General features: G+C 37.3%; 1 protein-coding gene across 1 annotated transcript in view; it reads left to right on the forward strand.

Annotated features, from left to right (window-relative positions):
• Positions 1 to 21543, forward strand: part of LOC136847766 (uncharacterized) — a 185109-nt gene that overhangs the window by 141720 nt on the left and 21846 nt on the right. The window contains exons 4-7 of the mRNA XM_067119648.1: positions 5352 to 5495; positions 8503 to 8651; positions 13580 to 15040; positions 17081 to 17196. Coding sequence (XP_066975749.1) covers positions 5378 to 5495; positions 8503 to 8651; positions 13580 to 15040; positions 17081 to 17196 — 1844 coding nt within the window. The 5' untranslated portion in view covers positions 5352 to 5377. The remainder of the gene's footprint in view (positions 1 to 5351; positions 5496 to 8502; positions 8652 to 13579; positions 15041 to 17080; positions 17197 to 21543) is intronic.

Genomic DNA, 21543 nt, shown 5'->3' on the forward strand with positions numbered 1-21543 from the left:
GAAAAATCACAGGAACAATACGACATTTTAATACGATTTATCATTATCACCAGCTAGGTTTATTTTTTGAGGTCTTCCCGTTGGACTTCATTAGGTCTGTCTGGTAGGCCCCGTTTATATGTTAGTTTCAGTCTATAGTTTTCCTGAAGAAGTTGTTCTTCCCTGTCGTATCTCTTTTTCTAATGGTGGGTTTTAGATTAAGCTGACCTTGTGTCAGCACGAGTCCTTGACTAATGTCTTCCCGTAAGCGTGATTAGAAATTAAAAGGTATAAGAATCTGCTCCTGGTGTGGACATGTGGACTCATTCAAACAACTCGCAGATCTGTCAATTCACCACTCTCAGAGAGTTCAGGGCAGTTTCACAGACGTTGGTAAAGAACTTGTCCCACATTCCTAGTTTTGGAGAGGAAGTATGGCAGCGCTTACTAACTTCCTTCATTGCATGGTTGCGTTTCAGTGCTTATCATATTTTTACGTGAGTAGATGCATAGGTGATTTGTTCAACAATCTTCCGGGAACTATATATATATTGGCGAGATGTGTTCACATTACAAATGTAATGGTCTCTCTCGTCAAAGGGCCATCACAAAATTCCGTTTTCTATGATGTTTGTGTCACTTGTTGCTATGACGACAGGGAAGAAACGCTAACAACCAAAACAAAAACAAGGTAGTAAGCGCTCAGCGAGTGATGGGAATCCGATGAGTTAAGTGTGTTTGCCTACTTCGAGAGCTGCGTGCATGCTTTAGAAGCTGTCATCTCATCGGTAAGAGAATTTTGTGAAGCTCAGTATTCTGTAAGCAGGTGTAACTCGTATTCTACCGTAGCTGTTGCTGTAATCGAGCTTACGGGAATGGAGATCTTAGTTTGTACCCAATAGCCTTGGGCTTTTGGATGATATAATATTTATATGTAGCATGTATAAACTACGCTGGTGTAGGCGTTAGAAATGGCAGTTCGTACTTACATAGGCTTATCTGCATAGGCAAAAATAGTCAAACTGGAGTTGGAATGTATTAGCCAAGTGGCAACATTTGTGCTTGCTTACTTTGCAGGCAGCGTAATCTGCCGGAAAGCTGCCGTACCCCAACCATGTATATGATGCTAAGCCTGAATTAGTTGTGGTATAGGCTTCCATTAAATCAATCGGTCAAACAAGACTGGATTGAGCAAGCCCGTAGGCTTAGTGCAACCTAGTTAACCTACAAAACTGGATAAGCAGCGGTTTACTTTGCAGTAGGCCTACTTGTGAACCGGAAACAGCTATGATAGAGTAATACTTTCTATACTTGAAATTTCGGTATTATTTTAGAAAGAGGAACCAGCCCAAAATGACATGAAAATATGTTTTTCTAGGTGATTTTGATGTGTTTTGCACGAATATCACCTTCATTTTCCTCGGAAATTAACGGTTTTAGACTTTACTCGGAGCACCTACAGTTTCCTGGGCCCACTCGACCGCCGACCGAAATCGGCGGAAGAACACGGCCTTACTGTAACCCCTGTGGCTAGCGCGCGCAGTGCAACATTACCTCTTGCCAGAAAATGTCGTGCTTGCCAAGAATCTTTAAATATGCGGATAAGGCGCGGCGCCTGTTCCGCCACGGCCTTACTGACAGCACACATAAACAGGACGACATGTTGCTTTTGGTGTTCTTCCGCCGATTTCGGTCGGCGGTCGAGTGGGCCCGGAAACTGTAGGTGCTCGAGTAAAGTCTAAAACCGTTAATTTCGAGGAAAATGAAGGTGATATTCGTGCAAAACACATCAAAATCACCTAGAAAAACATATTTTCATGTCATTTTGGGCTGGTTCCTCTTTCTAAAAATTTACCAAAATTTCCTTGCCAGAGGCATAGTCTACCCTAGTAGTTTTCTCACTGTTTAGGCTATATTTTGTGCAGTTATAACCATTATTAGGGGTGCATGCAACACTAACCATTATTATAGTTGCAAACTAGTTTTTGTGTTTCCCCAGCCCATAAAATATAACAGTTATTCTGTGGGGGACCCCCAGTGGTAAATTGGGGATTTTAAAGGAGGACTGACTAGTTGGAAAAATATGCGATTCATGCTGATAGTGACAATTACCAGATGCATTTTTAAGAGCAAAGGTGTCAAAACACCAGTTACTCAGAAGCATCCTAGTCTAAATAAGAGCTTTTTTTTTTTTTGTCTAAACCCCCCCCCCCCTCCACACACACCACCACATGCACATAACCTGACCTAGGGCCACCATCAAATTCAGGGATGCTTTCTAACCATACCTTACCAGATCTAACCTACCATAGGGCCTCAGGTCAGTGGTTCCCAACAAATTTTCACTTGCACCTGGCATGGGGTCACTGGTTCCCAACAAATCTTCACATGCCAAGAGTTTACCCCGTCTTGTCCTTATTATTGCACATTGCCTATTCTTACCATGAGTTTAGGAGTTATAGCTAGAAGGCACACTTTTTCATCTTGTTTTAATCTCAGTAATTATATTCAGTTAGAGAGGTATTTATTACTGAAAGGGATTATGGCATTTCAATATTTTGATGTTACACAACAAATTGATAAACTTCAGTCTCCCTGGTGTACTTGGTCAAAGGAGGGTCTCGGGAGGGTGAAAGAGCAATGCCTAATGTACTTTCCTCTTTGTGCAGATAAGGCTATTGAAGATTCCGTTGTGATTCTTTAAAAAAGGCTTTATTTAAGAAACAAATCTCATTATCATTGATTGCAGTTTTAGGATAATATTATTGTTAGAAATAGAATATGAAAATATTGAGACAATGTGACAGCACTTTCCTCCTGTTCTGCCACATCTGCGTTTATCCCAAGGCGATGGTGAGGAAGAAACAATTATAGTTTTGGTTCAGTAGCCTTCGATTAACCCAGTCCATTAAAGAACCTCTAGATCAACACAAGGAATAATGGATATCACCCCAAAACAAAGCATCAGCCCTCAAAGAAAGGAAGTTATAATAGGATATGCAAGTACTCTGGTATAAAATGATCAATTAATGAGCCTTTCAATTCCTAAAGGGAGACCAATGTAGCTTCAAATAATAAGATGATATAGCATAGCAAAACTATAGCATAAAATAATGAAAATTAATTAGTACTGTACTATACTTGCATTTAAAAAAAAAAAATCTGAGAGCATTTAAAAATAGAAATCTGAGAGAGAGAGAGAGAGAGAGAGCAGAGATTGAGAGAGAGATTTCCAGTGCACAGAGATTATTCTTTAAAACTTTACTTATTAAAAGAAGACAAACGTACCTAGTAATCACTGGAAGTGATGTGAAAAAACACAGTCCAAATTATGAATTTACATTTATAGGATGGAGAGAGTTACTTGGTGGTAGTTGGTATTTAAATTTCATTTAATTTATGCTCTCATATCATCATATCATATCATTGCCCAGGGCAAGGGCAACTGTTGTGTTCAAGCTTTGTCGAGTCATAGAAGCACTCCTGACCACAAAGCTCCTACTGAAGTAGGGACAATCCTGACACTACTGGTCATGTCCCTATGGGTCGAGATGAGCAACAACGAAGAGTCAGTATATATCTTCCTGCTCTTGCTCTCTCCCCAGGTAAGGTTACAACAAGCATTACCACAATGCTAGCTTTTCTTTTCTATTTCAAAATGCATTTCTTTATAATGTTTTTGGAGTAGCACATGTCCATTCTTCCCACCTCCTGTCAATGTGGGATTCAGCTATGCAATTACTTGGTAAGTGTCATATATAAAAATGACATTTTTATAATAAAATAAGGTTTTATTTATACTTACCAAGTAAGTACATGAACAGAGCTCGTCCCTCCTCCCCGCACATGGACTTGGAGCATAAACGAACTGAGCTCTTTAGCTACATTGTACCTATTCTTCCCCGAAAGTGGGCGGGGCACTTACCTGCACCAAAACAAAAGAGTGCTACCACGAATTTTCAATTCTTAAGCTGCAGTTTAAAGTAGAAACTATAGCTATATAATTACTTGGTAAGTATATATAAAACCTTATTTTATTATAAAATGTCATATTTCTAGGTTCAGTGAGTTTTCCTAGGCAGTTAAATGAAGGGCTAAAATTAGAATCTAAAGACATAAAATATCATTGCTGGGGCAAAAAGAAAGGTAAAAGAAGGGATTCTAAGTACGATAGTGGGTTGGAGTGGGAAGATAATTACAAAGTACTGTACATGTTTGGTTGGTGTGAATTCAACCTCTTTTGCAACTATGCAAAACAAAGCAGTATTCATTGTTTTGTATTTAGGAATTTATTTCCCTATCATGTTTTAATTTAGGCTGTTTAAGAAAATTGTTAACCTTAGTCCATCATAGCAAAGTACTGCTGGCACTAGTTTTATACTTTTTCTCACCCATAATCTAGGTTTGGTTAAGGATTCCTAGCTTTAACATGAAATTGGAGCCTGTTTTACAATTTTAACTTACCTGAATTGCAGTACTGTAATTGTTGGAATGCAGTGTAATGATATTGTCAGTCAAATTTGGTTATTGTATATCTGCAGTCCATCTGTTTGCCTCTTACACAGTATATTTAATGCTTTCCTAACATCATAAATTTGGTAGAAAAAGATTGTTGTTTTGAAATGATAGTTTTCCTTACAGGGTTGTCATGTTTTGTGAATTAGAGCTTTGTAAATCAATTTTTTATAATATACAAAGTTGACTTTTGTTAGTTTATAGGTCATTACAGTAGTTGCCTCAGTTACAGCAGTAGTTTTGTCAAGGATTTATCTCTTAAAATTTAGATACTTTTCTCTTGTTTCTGACGTGCTTTTCATAGTTATTATTGTGCAACTCATTGTAATATACATAAATCCCATTAGTGGGTGTGTAACTCAGTACAGCATTGCTTAATACAGTAAAGCTGCCCCTATATTATTGTACAGCATATCGCTTATGCAAATAAGCCTCAGGGTAAGTTGAGCAATTCTCAAGGCTATGGTGACTTCATGTATTTTATTGCAATTCCTCCAATATTTGGTTCTTGAAAATTTATATACATTACTTCTGTAGGTATTATTATACATCTATAGTTGACTGTATAATAATTATTTACTTGCATTAAGAGGTATTTACCTTTTAATAGTTCTGTCTTGTTAGTTAGTTATTTTTGCCTAGGGATGTTTATACAATAACAGTTTGGAATTCATGTTACCATTCAGTAAATTTGTCTGACAGGTGCAACACACTTCATTAATACAATTATGCCTGAAATAACCAATATCAGGTGCATAATATCTTTAAAAAGATTTTGTAAGTCTTGAAATTCTTAATTGTGTGTACAGTAAACTCTTTGATTATAGTTATAAATGTATGCAAAATCTGCTTTACAGGTAAAACAATGTCATGACACTGCATCATGAACCTCCCTTTGATGCGACGTGGCTTATCACCAGAGGGTCGCAAAATACGAGAAAGGCATCAAGGTTCCCTTACAATAGGGATTCAGGGCATTACAGTTCATCCTGCAGAAAGAAGTAAGCAAGATGCCTTATATTCAATCAGTCAAGATTTCCAGAATCCCAGTAGGTAGGGTTAATGTTACATTTTGAAACTGCATGCCTTCTACAGTTTGTAAGCTGTAAGGATTTTAAATGTGCTTTCTTCCATTGAGGTTGGAAGTAGAACATTCCAAATTGATGAAGCTAATGTTTTTGGTACCATCCAAGGTGGTGGAGTGAGAGTGAGTTGCCCAGGAGGGGGAGGTAATCCCTTCGCTCATAATAGGTGGAAGACTCTTTAGTCAAAGTTCAAGGGACCTCTTTGTGAAAGAAAAGGTACAGTTTTGGACGTATGAGGTAGGCAGAAAAAACTTCCAAATTTTCCTAGCAGATGCTACTCTTTAGCTGTCCTGGTTGTCCTGGTTTATCTTGTTGCTGAAAGAGGTGGTGCCACCTAAACAGGGAAGTGGATAGCCCATGGCAACTTTGACTTCAATTGATCTCACCTACACATGTGGGCCAAGTTCCTTAGTTTGATGGACATTTGTTGGGAAGAAGTATAGCAACAATAATTTATCCTGCTTAGGCAACTGTTCCATACACACCATCCCCATAGCAGGGTGGTGCTGTAAGTTCATACACATCATGGGCATTCATTCATCATATGTTGCCAATATTTTGCAGTTGTTATGATGCAGATATCAAGAATGAAACTGTAAACCTGTTTACATATTGTTGGTATTCCTGTATTGTTTTTGCTGGAAACAATGGCTATTGAATGCATAACTAACGGCTTTTGCCTTCTTTCATTGGATGACTGTCCTTTTTTTTTTTCAAATTCTGTGAAGTGGGTATAATATTCTCAGTGATTAATTACTCATTGCCTAGATCTTTTCTTTTTGGCAGTAGTTGTCCTTGATCATTGTTGACATTGCAACCAGAGTATCATCTCTGAAGTACAGTTTTCCGTACCATCCTCTGTTTAATGAATCATTCAAATAGCCCCCTTTTTTTGAAGAGACAAGGTTGTCATAACTTCAAGATGAAAGTTTATTAACGTCTGTCTGTTTCATGCTATGCTATAAAAATTAAACTCCTTAATTGAGTTTATATTGCTAGATTCATTTATTGTCTAAATACATTAAATTCTTATTGGTATTTGATCATAAGTATAATTTGGTGTGCCAAAATACCTGTAACTCGAAAATAGCCTGCTAAGTTTAATATAAGATTTCCTTTGGTTTAATGCATATTGGATGACAGCTGAAGAATCATTAGCTGATTGTACTTTTCAGTTCTTAAGATTCAGTCTTAGGTTATACATTTTCTTGTGAGGTACTCACTTTTTTGCAGTCGTTGGTATTGCAGTTTGTAAATACGTGTGAGAATGCTGCTGACCTCTCATGTCATGAGCAAGAAGGGTAGTCCAGTGTTTTCTTTTTATGCTTTTAATGTTTCCTTTGCAAATTGATTGCAGTTGAGTTATGGTACACATATCAAGAATGAAACTCTGTAAACCTGTTTATATACTGTATGCATCTCTTCATTGTGTCTGCTTAAAATCATGGTTATTGAATGCTTAACCAAACTGCTTTTACCTTCTTTTATTGAACAGTTGTCTGTGTTTTTTAATTCTGTGAAGTGAGTATAATATTCTAAGTGATTTATTACTCATTGACTTGATATTTTCAGAGTATTAAGGTGTAAAGTTTTTGTTAACAGTCCATAATTACATTTTTCACACCTAGAACTTAAAAAAAAAAGTTTGAAAGTGTGTAAACTATGGCTCATACTAAAGCTTACCATGGATTTTGTCTTAACCTTGCTGTGATGTGCTAATTGTAATAGTTGTATTAAAAAGAAATTTTTTTTAAAAGTTACGGCTCTCCATAAGTTACCACATGAAGGCAGTGGTTGACATATGCCTTATTTCTTCACTTCCATTGTCCAGTTAGGGTGTAGTTCAGGCTGTTGGAACTAAAATTATTGTTTTATTTGTTTTTTACTAAGTTATATAGGTTACTGAAATAGACATTTTTTTTACTGCTCTTGGCAGTTGAAGACACTGATACCAAGAGTATTAATGAAATTAACTGGAGTTCAGTACAGTAACTAAAAAAACCAATTGTTTTGGAGACTTTGAATGGGTTCTCTCATTTTATAATCCTGATGACCATGAAAAGGAGAGTTCAGTCCTAATCAGTACCCCAGGGACTAAGATATTGTTACTCAAATCACATATAATTCTTTTAGAAGTTTTTACTGATTATTAAGTTTCAGCTGTGATTGAATATGGGATCTTGCTCATAATCAAACCTGTTATCTCAGAACCTCGTCAGGTGATGGATTACAGCACACTTTAACTTCAATGAATCTTTGTTTTGTAAATATTAAACATTTGAATACTGTCATGTTGTCCTGAGCATCCAAAATTAATTTATAACTTGCAAGATTTGTGAGCACTGTGTACTCTTTTCTTCATAGGCACAAGGGGATTACAAAATGTGACTTTAATGTAACTAAAGTACTATTTTAGGGTACAGATAGGTACAGTATTCATGTTGAAATTTGCATTTGATCTGTTGAGTAATGTATTGTCTGTACAAAAGAAGTTTACAGAATTATTACTCCTTATTGTTTATTTTGAGAGTAAATTTCTTTTCATAAAGTTGGAGGGATCAACTGTTTTGGAACAAATTTCTTTTCATAAAGTTAGTTGGAGTGGATCAACAGTTTTGTAGCAAATTTCTTTTCATAAAGTTACGAATAAATTTCTTTTCATAATGAAAAGTTCATAAAGTTGGAGGTGATCAACTGTTTAGGAGTGTCACTTAGGTTCACTTGGGATAAGTGATATTGATTTTTTTCATGATGATAATTCTTTTCTTTACTTAAATAGTTAATTTTTCATTTATGACTAAGAAAATGATATAGGAATGTTGTGGTGCATTGTAGCAATTCAGTTTAATTATGTAAATTAATGATTTTAGGAATACAGTATTCATTTTGTAACTGAGCTCTTGTGTTTCTGGATTTAATTTAGGTCAGAGTCGGCGCGATTTCATGCAAGATAACGTGAAGCGACTGCGAGAAATTCAGGCACGTTGTAAAGAACGAGATAACAGCAAAAGATCCCAGCCTCTGAAAGCCACTAGGGATAGCTCTGCAAGCACCAATTCATCTGTGCAACAGGTAAAATTTTGATTGTTGATCATTATAAAGGCTGTATATATGAGACAGTCAAAAATGCTATTGTACTTAGGTTATTTTATATAGCTACAGTATTTAGAATCAGTACCAGAATTGTTGCCTTTTGACAATGACTTGTGAAATGCATATTGAATGCTTGCTTATTGGGATGCAAATCCTTTCGCAAATATTGAAAGCCTTGCTCTCGTAAAGCTATTGTCCAGTACAATTCAAAGCTTGTTAATTTGAATAGTAGCACCCATAATAGTGCAATGGGTAGATACTGCAGAAACTTGGAAGGTAACAAAATCATCTTTATACCTCTTAGTTACCTCCCCATGAGTGTATAAATGTTGTTTGTTTATAAAGTTTAGTACTTCGAAAATAACTGGGAACAATGTTCTTCAGTCCTAGCAAAATAGAATAAGCTACCGTACTGTGATTGACCAATTAAAATGTCTAATTAGCAGTTTTTAAAATCAACTACAGGTAGTACTGTAAATTAGCATGAAATAAAAAATCACTTGGCACATCTTAGTACTGTACAGGCAGTCCCGGTTAACGGTGGGCTTGGTTAATGGCGATCCGGTTTTATGGAGCTTGTCCAGCGCTGAAAATCAGCAATTTTCGGTGCTGAAAATCACCGATTTCCGCTTGTCGGCGCCGATAATTGGGTATTGGCACCAATACATACCTAACAGAGGTGCCGATAACCGAAAATCAGCACTTTTCGGCGCCGATAAGCCCAAAAATCGCAGAAAAAGTGCTGGAAATCACCGATTTTCGGTTATCATCACACCCCATTATCATTACACTGTACATACTTCCATCCTGATGTAGCTATGGCACACTCCACATAGCCATTCTCAAACATTCAGAATTGTAGAGACTCTTGATAATCCTGTAGCTATGAGTTAAACACTTTTTTGTCAATATCAGCAATTTTACTGTTTTTGATGCATACATATTACAGTGCAGTATTATATTTGTTGCACCCCATGTAAAACCTTCAAACCTTTGACAACGTTACTTGTTAAGATTCAGTTGCAGTTAGTCTGTTGTTTAGATTTATTGAACTTTAGGCTTGTCGTGGGCAAGTTAATGGACTTAACACAATGGGTATACTGTACTGGATTTAATGTTCTGTAATTTTGAATAACTTCTGCACTTCCCCATCATATTCCTATGATATCCTCTGTGTGGTGCACTGTAGGAAGCAAGCTATTTTTTTTAGCATTCTTCAGTGAGCTGAAAGTTATTCAAATGTTCTCTGGATATGGTCTAGACCTTGATTGATGTGTCATTTAGTCTTTGGGAAAACTCCTTAAAATGCTCTTGAATAGGACTAGGCATACATTCTGTATTAATCAGTAAATAGTGCCGAGACAATTTAATATTAGTGTCTTTTAACACACAAGCAACAAGTTTTTAAGAAAGTTTAGACAGTGTATAATTAAAAGAGTTAATGTAGGGAAATTTGAAGGAGAAAAAGCCCAAATGCATTTGCTTCTAGTTATATGCTTGGTCAAAATTTATGGTTTAGCTAATGAAACTGAAAAATCCCAGTTGACTCCATTGGTTTGCAATAAAAGATGTTTGCTGCTATATGTATTAGTAGGATAAGCCTGAGAAAAAAGTGTAGGATAATGGAAACTAATAATGGTAGTTCCACAGTGTTATTGAATATAACAATACAATATAATTAATTACATGATACTTTTAATTGCATGGAATTCATAAACCTTAATATTGCTCTTCCTTCATCATAAAATTAATAGATTTCCTTTGAAATTCAAAACAGTCACAAGGGCAAATATAAGTATTTTCCATTCAAACATTTGACAAATTTTTCCTGCTTAGTACAAATCTGAAATCATCAGTGAACCTTACGTTTCTCAAAACCTTTTATAGTAGCCCTTCAATACCCATTTCATTTCACAATGCATCCTTTGGCTGGTAAATGATAAAGTTGCAAAAGAAAAAATGTCAGTTAACCGTACAGCACTCAGTAAAAGGAAATTTCACAATTTCTTTAGCCATTTCATAGTTTGCTGACTCCCGTGTTTAAATATCCATCTAACTTTTCTTTTCATGGGTGGATATCTGTACTTGAAATATAAATTAGGTACAGTATACAGTGTACTTTAGTAACATGGCTGGGCATATATACTTGAAATATAATGAGATACAATATTGTGTATTTTAATTACTTAATTTAAATGAAAATTACCTTAGGTTGATGAGGGATGTGATATAGGTCTGGTTTATGTCTTTTGCAGAGGGATAATTTTATTTTGCAATTATGGTATGCTAGGAAAAGAATATTTTTCAGGAATGTGTAAATATATCATTGTACTGTAGTTTACTTTACCAAAGTTAATCATGAAGATTGTGGGGAGAGTAGGCCTACATGGTCAGACACATGCTTCAGTGTTTGCAAAGCTTCAAATGGATGTAAGCAAATTTCATGTATATAAGCACCAACAAACCAAATAAATTAATAATGCTACCTTTACTATAAATCAGGAATTTGTTTTTTTACAAAATACTAAACATTATATTTTGTAGAAATTTTATTTGTTAGAAAAAAAGTCATTAGTTTACTTTTAAACCCCATTATATATTTTAAACCACAAAAAACTCTAAGAAATTTCCATACTTTATGTATGTACAATCGACTCCTGGTATTCACGGGGATTAGGGACCACAACCATCTGTGATAAGCTGAAATCTGCAATAAGTTAGTGCCCCCTCTAAAAATGCTTATAACTGCCTATTTTAATAGTTCAAACACCAAATATGGATATACCTTAAATTATCATCCTACACCAAATATAACTTAAACTACTATCTTAAAACACTTGAATATCATTTCAAAGTCATCTTACAACATTACTCTTAAAAATATATGGCTTACAGCTAAGTGTGAAAACTAATCAAGTTTGCCCTATATTTGGGCACAGCCATTTTCTTTCATACAGTATTTAAGCCTGTACTGTACAAAACAATTTATTTTTGTGCAGTATACTTTTATAGATAAACATGATGTTACTTTGCCATTCATTTTTCATATTTTCCATGCTATACTTACAACTTTTTGCATTTCAATAAAAGCAGACTGGAAAATAAGATGAAAATAATTAGCAAATATTTTACATATTGTACAGTATGCTCATCATCCAAAAACACTTTGCAGTAATGTAATTTCAAATACATCTTACGTTACCCTTGAGAGAGAGAGAGAGAGAGAGAGAGAGAGAGAGAGAGAGAGAGAGAGAGAGAGAGAGAGAGAGAGAGAGAGAAAATCATGTGGGCCCTAGAATGAGCTTAACAAATACTGTATAAGTACACTATCAATCATTTTCATTATTAATATCTGCATTTAGTCAGGAACACATTATGAAAAAAATACAGTAATTAGTGAATAAACAGTGTTGCTCTACGAAAAAAAAAAGCAAATTAGTGATAATTTGAATTGTTTTTACCAATGTAAAAGGAAAACGGAATGACTTCAGTACTGTGAGAGAAAATGGCTATGCTTATGTATACAAGGGTGACTTGATTAGTTGTCATATGTTCTGTAAGACAGATTTATTTAATTTGTATTAGTTTTATTTAATTTGTTTTAAACATTTTATAGCTATTTTGCTGTGTTTACATTAATATTATTTTAAAATCAGTAAATCATTGTTATAAGCGTTTTAGGGGGCATTTACATATATACTTAATAGTAACATTTGTAATAGGGTGTTTTGGGATGATAGTTTTGGGTGTATTTTTGTTTGAACTATTAAATTAGGCAGTGAACTATTAAAATAGACAGTTATAAGTGTTGTAGTTTAGGGGGTACAGGGTATTTGGCAGTTACAAGCATTTTCAGAGGGGATTTTGCATTTTCTGGAACCTAATCTATCCCCGCAAAAAATGGGGGAGCACTGTACATACGTATGCACACACTCATTTGTATGCATTGTGAAGAAGCACTCATTTGTATGCATCGTGAACTTCTTGGCATTTTAATTTTGTATTTCTATATTTATGATAAAGCAATTCATATTTCATTGAAGGATATCAGTAGAGAGAGAGAGAGAGAGAGAGAGAGAGAGAGAGAGAGAGAGAGAGAGAGAGAGAGAGGTGGGGTGAACTGTGATGTGTTTACTTTGGTAAAACGAATCAGGAAACAGCTATGTGGTTACTTTGGTAAAACGAATCAGGAAACAGCTATGTGGTTACTTTGGTAAAACGAATCAGGAAACGGCTGTTTTGTGATTTTGATGGATTTTACTTTTTAAGAAAAAATACATTTTATTGATATTTGCTGTTTACATTAATATTAATATTTGAAAATTAGTGAAATAATTTTTTATCATAAAAAATGTATTTAGTCACAAAAATAACATGAAAATACAGTAATTAGTGAGTATTGCTTTACAAAAAAAATCTGGGAATTAGTGAATTTTCTACAATTTATTTGGCTTTACGTTCCACAGAAAAATCCACAACTAACTGAAGCCACGAATGCTGAACCATGATACAGTATAGTGGGGGTCCAGTGTATGTATAAGAACCATGCCTCTGAATGTCCAAGGAAAATTACATTTACACAGATACCGGGATTTGCATATGAATTTTAATGCACATACCACAAGTATCTCAGTAAATTGTGTGTGTGTGTGTTTGTTTATCTTGGTGTCAAGCATTCACAAAAATTGCTTGGTGCCAATTATTCACAAAAATTGTCAAGATCAAGGCTGAAATAAACATAGAACAAATAATTATATAAATTTTAACTTTCAGGATATTGATTTCATAATTTTTAAAACATTGTATATTATCAGAATAAGCACTTTGGCCATAATTAATTATCTTAAGTTTTAACATCTATCTAAAGTTTTAATAGCTTTAGCTAATTTACTTTTCCATACTTACAGGCAGAATCATTAGTCCCCTTACGGAACGGATCTGCTAAGCTTGGTAGAAGAAGTCGCAGCTCAGACAGGGAGGGGAGTGCTCACTCTGATTATTTTTCCTTGGCTGAGGAACATATTGAACCACTTAATCTAGGTCGTATTGAAGATAACACTTTTGAACAAGATGATTCTGATCAAATAGTTACCAGTAACAGACCAACTAGCAGTATTGTGAATAACAATGAGGTAAAGAATTCTGGTAACTTGGAGAGTGCTAGGCATCTTTCAAGAAGTGCTAGCAGTTTATCACCTACGGATGTTCCTCTCCCACATTTTTCGCCATTGCCATCACAACAGAAACAGATGATGGGGAGCCCAAGGAGGTTAAAACCTCTGGCACACAAGAACATACAAACTGTGGTATCCACACAATCTCCACCATTACGACAAGACTTGGTTAACAGAGGTGTCTTACATTCAGACCTAAGTCAAGAAATGAGAAAACTTAGGATGGATTCATTAATGTCAAGAATAAAAAGTCAAAAGCCAGCTTGTGAAATAGATTACAACACACACTATAAAAGTATTGAGAATCAACACCGAATGCTTCTTGATAGTTCAGACATGCTAAGTTTGTATGGATCTGGTGATGGGGGTGTGCATAATGATAGTGATACTCACAGGTCAGCAAAAAATAATAACTCAGGTAATTCAAGAATGGCTCGTACTCGTAGTTTCGATAAGGATTTAGCTTCTAAAAAAAGTGTTTCTGGGACCAATAAATCAAAGAGATTACATAGTGCAGCTGATAAGAACAATCTAAAGAAGGTAAATCTTCCATCATCCCCTTTGATTAAAAAGAAGTTGTCACAGTCGATTGGTAATCTAGGTTGTAACAGTACTAATTCAAGTGTTCTTAAAAGTGCAGGTTGTGAGCAAATTACAAACAGAACTTTGAAAGAGAACTGGAAAACTGGATTGGAAGGCCAGGGAAAAGTGCAGGAAAATGACAGACCACGTACTGACCGATTTGAAAGAAGCAGGAGTAACTTAGAAAGGGTAAAACACTATTCAGGTGATAGCTATGTGCAGGAAACAGCAAGGTCTGAGGAAGAAGTGGAGTGCAATGATTTTGGAAATACAAGCTTTAGGGCTCCATCTCCTGGTGACACCAATCTTGATGCAACTGTATTGTCCAGCTGTGACTTAAATTTCCCTGAACATGACCAGTCATATGATGTTAGGCCTGAGGAATTGCAACTTAATGTACTTTCAGAAAGCCAAAGTGATTTAAATAATATTGATAATCAAAGAAGAGAGGAAATACGTGAGTCAGTGCGAGAAAGAAGGCAATTAAAGGAAGATTATGATATTACTGAAACAATAGACAATAAGTTTGATGAAAGCCCAAGTCATGTGCCTGAAAAAACTTCCACTCCAGTGCCAAATATCAAGTGTAGACCCCACACTCCTAAACTTAAGGTAAGTTGTCACTGCTTTACTCTTTTGAATACAACCTTTCTGCTGAGTACAACCTTTCTGCTAACATCATCTCACCATTTGCTGAAGCATTGCCATAACAAAACTTACACAGGAGTAGTGTAATACTGTAGAGCTCACATGGAAAACAATTGAAGAATGTTGCACCCCCATCTCTCTTGCTATATGGATAGCCCTTATTCAGTGACTTCATTTTAAATATTGACTTGTAACAAATAAATTACATATACCGTTGGCCCTTTTCATCCATTGCCAAAATGTGCAGATGTCTTGTGCAGCTTACCCAGTGAACTTTTTAAGAGGCTAGGCTATGAGTGCAGTCTACTACTTCACATGCTACTAATGTAATTACTGTAATTACCTAATAACTTGTTTGAGGTTTTAGAAATATTTTATAAAGAAATTCCAACTTGAAATATTATCTGCAAAATAACATGGCATGAAATGGCAGTCCAAAGAACATTTAGCTGTTAGCCAGTGCAAATAAGCAGCTCAGAAAATTTCCCCATACAGTAAGTATTTCCATAAACTGTCTCATCATTACACTTTTTTTCACAGTTAAAATAATCCAGCAGCATAATTTACATTTTATATGCAGCATATATTACCATTTACACTTTTTCAGCGAGTACATTGGCAATGTACAGTACTGTATAAGCTCTGAGAGGGAAATTAGCTTTCGTCCCCCCTTTGCATGATTTTATCTTATTTCTAGGCTACTATGTTATTGGGGATTTTATGTTACTCATATTATTAATGAAGTAGTACAGTACATTAAGAAGTTCTAGTCTCGTGTCAGGTTTTCCCTTTGTTGGGTTAGATGTGAAATGAGTTCTCTCCAGTCTGAATTCTCCCCATTTTTCCTTAATCTCATGATCCTCACTTTGGGTTTTTTCTTAAAACTTTTTAAATATCCTGAATTTCTGACTTGTTTGACATCTTTGTATCACATCTCCAGTCTTTTACAATCTTGAATTCTCTTTTTATCTGCCAGCCACTAGACACCACATCAGTTTGCCATTTAATAATTCATAACATGGTCTGCTACACCACATTTTGGCCATGGATCTTTCATTGACATGCTTCCACTACATGGATTAGTACAAGTCCTGTGCATCAGTTGTAAGTCTTCATTCTATTCTCATGGGGTACATCTCATACTCAAGCTAACTCTCCATTTCATCCAGGCTGAAGCTACTCATTTTCTCACTGCCCTTTCAATCCCTGCTTCATAGCTTTGTGTGTCCACAAGAAAACAGAATTCCCCTATCTCCTCAAAGACCTGTGTCTGCCACACGTAAATTTTGTTGTCCTGAGAGTCTCTTTTGACACCAATTCTTACATTCAGTACTCCTTACCAAGTTCAACCCTACACCTGTCCCATAGCAGTCGCATGGCCACTACCCCGGACTACATTTTTTTATTTTCCCCTTTTCAGTTAAGATATGCTTTGTTTTGCTTATGTTAATTTCCAGTCCTTTCCTTGCCACACTAATGCAAGTGATGTTTCACTGATTATAATAAATCTTTTTTCTGTATGATATCATCACATATTACAAAATTTTCTCATTGATAAAACTTTTAGTATAAAAAAAGATTTTTAACATTACTTCTTCAGTGCCTTCCCACATTTTGTTAATACATTACAATAGCCTATCCTAAATAAGTTTAACATTATAGTACAGTCACAAAAGAGACAACCTTACATGCTTTACATGTTCGACTGCCAAAGTCATTTCTTACAACATTTGCTTCTTTTATTGTTCCCTGTACCTAATTTTTATCGTAATTTGTTGCTTGTCAGTATACATTCAAGGAAAGTTCATAATTCTCATAAAACAGTCACTTGCATATTGGTTCATGGTCACAGCTGCAAATAGTTTTTTTTTTGTATGGTAATTTTATTTTTTACCATAGTTTTAAAAGTTTTTAAAACAAATCCACTGTTACACAGATTAGTAAGCTAAAAATCTGTAAACAACAAAGACCAACCTTACATGGTATACTTTTAATTTTAAACAGAGAAGAGAGTCACCTGAAACTCATAGGTCTACTCTTAGAAGGTCACAGTCTATGAAGAATGTAAAACATCAACCATGGGATGTGCCATTATCATATCAAAGAGGGAAGCTTCCAAGGTGAGTCTCTAAAAATCATCAAAATCACTATAACATTTTGGTTACATCGTATTTTAATTCTTCTATGTAGGGATAGCCATATTGATCTCATCGAAACAAGTAACTTTGGCTCTTGGGATACATTTATTTCCAGAACAGTTGTTTAGAGATAATTCCCAAGATAACCTATACTGTACATCAGTTTTTCCGTTTTAAACTATTACATAATTGGAAAGTAAGTTCATGTGAAGCAGCTGAACCTTAGTGATCTAGAACTGTGATTGAGGTCAAATTCTCATGACCCTCTATACAACCTGTAACACCTGGTTTGTCTTGAAAATTCTTCAATTAAGGTGCCTGCATACCACTAAGTGACAAATTGGGTCAAACAATTATGGCAAGTTTTATAGGCTAGATTTTGACACCATATGATAAGAATATTTGAGCTCTTGGAATTGAGATAGCCAATCTAATCCTTTAAAAATGGCAAATATTGAAGTTTGCTAGGGAGTTAGTATTTTTTGAGGATTTATCTATTAATATTTGGAAAGCTGAAGTCACCAACTAGTAAATACCACTTTTGATTTCTAGAGAAAACGCTAAATATTAACTACTAATTGCTGCATTGAAACCTAAAACAGGAATCTAGAAAGTTTTCTTTTATAATTTGATCAATTACAACCTAAGCTTGTTTAACAAATTTAAAATTAAACTAAATTAATTGTTTAACAAATTTAAAATTAAACTAAATTAACCAGGCCAATAATATTTCTCAGCAGTCCATAAACTGTATAGAAAAGTAAATGTGTTAGTACTTTTTAACCCATGGATTATGAGCGACAGCTTAAGCTGTCTTGATTTTAACACATCCTCGTCACAGGTTTTGTTATCAATAATGGTTAGATTGGTTACTCACCAGTTATCATACTGTTTTCTATAACAAAATTAGTCTTGCTTCCTAAAAAATCAGTGCTGATAAGGACTTAGTTTTCTAGAATAATGGTGGGAGGTGAAAAAGCATTTTTTAAATTACACAATCCATGGCTATGTGTAAAGTACCACTTTTTAAGTTGTGTGTGATAGGTTGCTGCAAATATTCATAAGCAATATTTATTATGAGCATGAAGGTTCTTCACCTTAGTTGAATACAGTGTGTGTCCCGTAATGGCGGGGGTAAGGAACCACAACTGCCCGTGTTAAGCGAAAATCTGCATTTAATTGGTATCCCCACTAAAAATGCTTATAACTGGCTATTTTAATAGTTCAAACACCAAAGACCCTCCCCCCCTAAAATGCTTATAACTGCTTATTTTGATAGTTCAAACCCCAAATATACCGTAAATTATCATCCTAAAACCCTTTAATATAATTTCAAAGTCATCTTACAACATTAATCCTAAAAAATATATGGCTTACAGCTGTGCGTGAAAGCTAAACTCAAGTTCTCCCTACATTCAAGCACAGCCATTTTCTCTCATACAATACTGAAGCTGTCCCATTTTTTATTCAGATAGGGAAAACATTGGGCCCTTGGGGGTACTCACCAGTAGAGTTAAATACTTTACAGTACTTAAATATTTAAATATGCATTAAAAAAAATACCAGATTGTAAATGCAATCAACAGTGATAAAATATTCTCTAGTGTATGTACATGTTACACTGATTTACTAATTTGTTCATGACACTTACCTGACAGATATATATATAGCTGTATTCTCCGATAGGGACCGACAGAAATTCAAAAACTTACGGCACACGCAGTTGGGCCAGGTGGTTAATACCCATTCCCGCCGCTGGGAGGCGGGTATCAGGAACCATTCCCATTTTCTATTCAGATTTTCTCTGTCGCTGGTATTGTCAACACCTGTTGTCAATACCTCCGCCGTTGGATTTCGGAAACTTTTCCACTGAGTATTCTGATTGTCTTTTGGTTTTTTGACTTTGGATTTGTGGATAGGCATACGCTTCTGTGGACTGATTTGATTTTGTTTTTGGCTAATTCTTGAACAAGATGTCTGGTTCTAGTTCTGCTAGTTTCAGGGTGTGTGTTGTGAAGGAGTGTAAGGTGAGGCTACCGAAAGCTTCGGTAGACCCTCACACAGTATGCATGAGATGTAGGGGGCATGTCTGTCTGTTGGATGATCGCTGCAAGGAGTGTGAATCGTTGCCTGATTCTGATTGGAAGGCTTACGATTCTTACGTACGCAAGTTAGAGCGTGACTGTGTAAGGAGGTCCTCCTCCAGGAGTGTGTCAGTTGGTGGGAGTCAGGGTATTAATTTATCTCCTGTTAATCCTACTAATGCTTCACCTTTCCCTGTAGAGTCGCCTTCGAACCCTGTGATTGCGTCTGTGGAAGGTAATGCCCTTGCGCAGATTTTGAGCTCCATTCGTACTTTGGAGTCTAAGGTGTTGGCTATTGAAAATGCAGTGAAGTGTAGTGATCCCCCCAGTGTTGTGGAGGGGGCGTCAGATCGGCCCTATAATGCCTCTAGGCCTGGACCTCTGCCGAACTCCCAGGACTTAGGGAATGGGCATGTCGAAAGCCGCAAGAGGGTTACGGGGACCCCCCACCGATCTGGCGTCCCTTCGGCAGGCCTTGTTGACGTTTCCCAGGCTGCCAAGGATCGTGCTCGCGCACGGGTCCTTAAAGACTGCTTCTCATCCTCTGAGGCGCCCTCTCCACGCAAGGGGTCGCGTTCTCGGTTGGACTCTCGTTCGTTCAAGAGGAGCTTCGTTGAGGAGGACGCTTCTTCTCCTCTTTCTCGTGCTTTGGAGTCTTCTCCTGACTGGTTGCGCGACTTGCCGCCGCAGAAGAGGACCAGGACTTCTTCTGAGGAGGACGTTGTTGAACGTCCCAGCCGCCCCAAGAAGAGAGCTGTCGTCGCCCTTGGTAGAAGGAGGAGGACGTCTCCTTCCCCCTCTTCTTCTCATAAGAGCAGCCCTTCTCCTGAGAGGGTTTCCTCTCCCTTGCAAGCGTCTTCTCCAGGATATGCAGCGGCAGTTAGCATCCCTTTCGCTGCTAAGGAGACGGAGCCTCGTGAGGCGCCGTAAGGATTTGACGCTGCCAGTTAAGAGATCTAAGAGGTCTCCCTCTCCTGCTCTTCGTTCGTCTCTCTCTCCTGCGGGTTCTCGTAGTCGCCCTCATCGTTCGTCGGATCATCGGCTTTCCTTGCCTCGCCGTGGACGCCGCTGGCTGATCAGGACGCCCCTCTGCAGCTCGGCTAGCCACTAGTAAGAGTTCGCGCCAAGACGCTCTTGACGCTCCTCTTGCTTCTCATCGCGCTCGTTTTGACGTTCGGCAGGACGCTTCTCTTCCTTCCCGTCTGGATTCTCTGCACGACACTCGTCAGGACTCTCGTCAGGAAGTTCGTCAGGATGCTCGTCAGGACTCTCGTCAGGACGCTCGGCAGCTTGTGAGGCAGGACGCTCGGCAGCTTGTGAGGCAGGACGCTCGGCAGCTTGTGAAGCAGGACGCTCGTCAGGACGCTTCTGTGCGAGTTGTTCGGACTTTTCTTCTGCTTCTTCCCACGAGAAGAGGTCTCTTGGCCGAATTGGACCCAAAGGTCTTAGTCTTCCTCAAGCCCCGGAAGACTCTCCTGTCGCTCCCGTCGAAGAGGGAGGTTTGTCTCAGGAGTCGGACTCTGCAGAGCAGGAGCAGCCCCCTTTGTCGTCTTTCTCCGACTACCAGGTTTTGGCTAATATGCTTAAGGAGCTATTTCCAGACAAATTTCAGCCTTCTGCTCCTCTTTCCCCCCCTTCATAGTTAGCTTCTTCGAAGGTGAGGAAATCGCCCGGCTTCCTGCAAATGAAGACTTCTCTTGCTACTAGGAAAGCACTCAAGAGAGTCAACTCTTGGATGGAAGATAGAAAGTCTCAAGGGAAATCTTCCTTCGCTCTACCCCCGTCTAGATTGTGTGGGAAAGCTGGAATGTGGTATGAGACGGGAGAGGAAATTGGCTCAATGGTTCCTTCTTCCTCTCAAGGCGACTTTGCGAGTCTCGTTGATGCTTCGAGGAGGTCTCTCCTTTCTTCGGCGAAAGTGTCCTGGACGCTTTCTGAGACTGACCACCATCTGAAAGGCCTTTTCAAGTCTATGGAGGTCTTTAACTTTCTGGATTGGTGCTTGGGGGCCTTGGACATGAGGACTCGTAGTCCAGATTCTATCTCTCTGGGAGAGCTGTCCAGTGTGCTGTCTTGCATGGACAAGGCCGTCAGAGATGGCGCGGATGAACTGGCTTCGCATTTTGGTACAACCCTCCTGAAGAAGAGGGCTTTATACTGCAATTTTGCAGCAAAGTCGGTTCTCCTGTCCAGAGGGCTGAATTACTTTTCGCCCCTCTGTCTAGCCATCTCTTCCCCCAGCCGC

This window comes from Macrobrachium rosenbergii, chromosome 17, assembly GCF_040412425.1.
Source record: "Macrobrachium rosenbergii isolate ZJJX-2024 chromosome 17, ASM4041242v1, whole genome shotgun sequence".
Classification (NCBI taxonomy): domain Eukaryota; kingdom Metazoa; phylum Arthropoda; class Malacostraca; order Decapoda; family Palaemonidae; genus Macrobrachium; species Macrobrachium rosenbergii.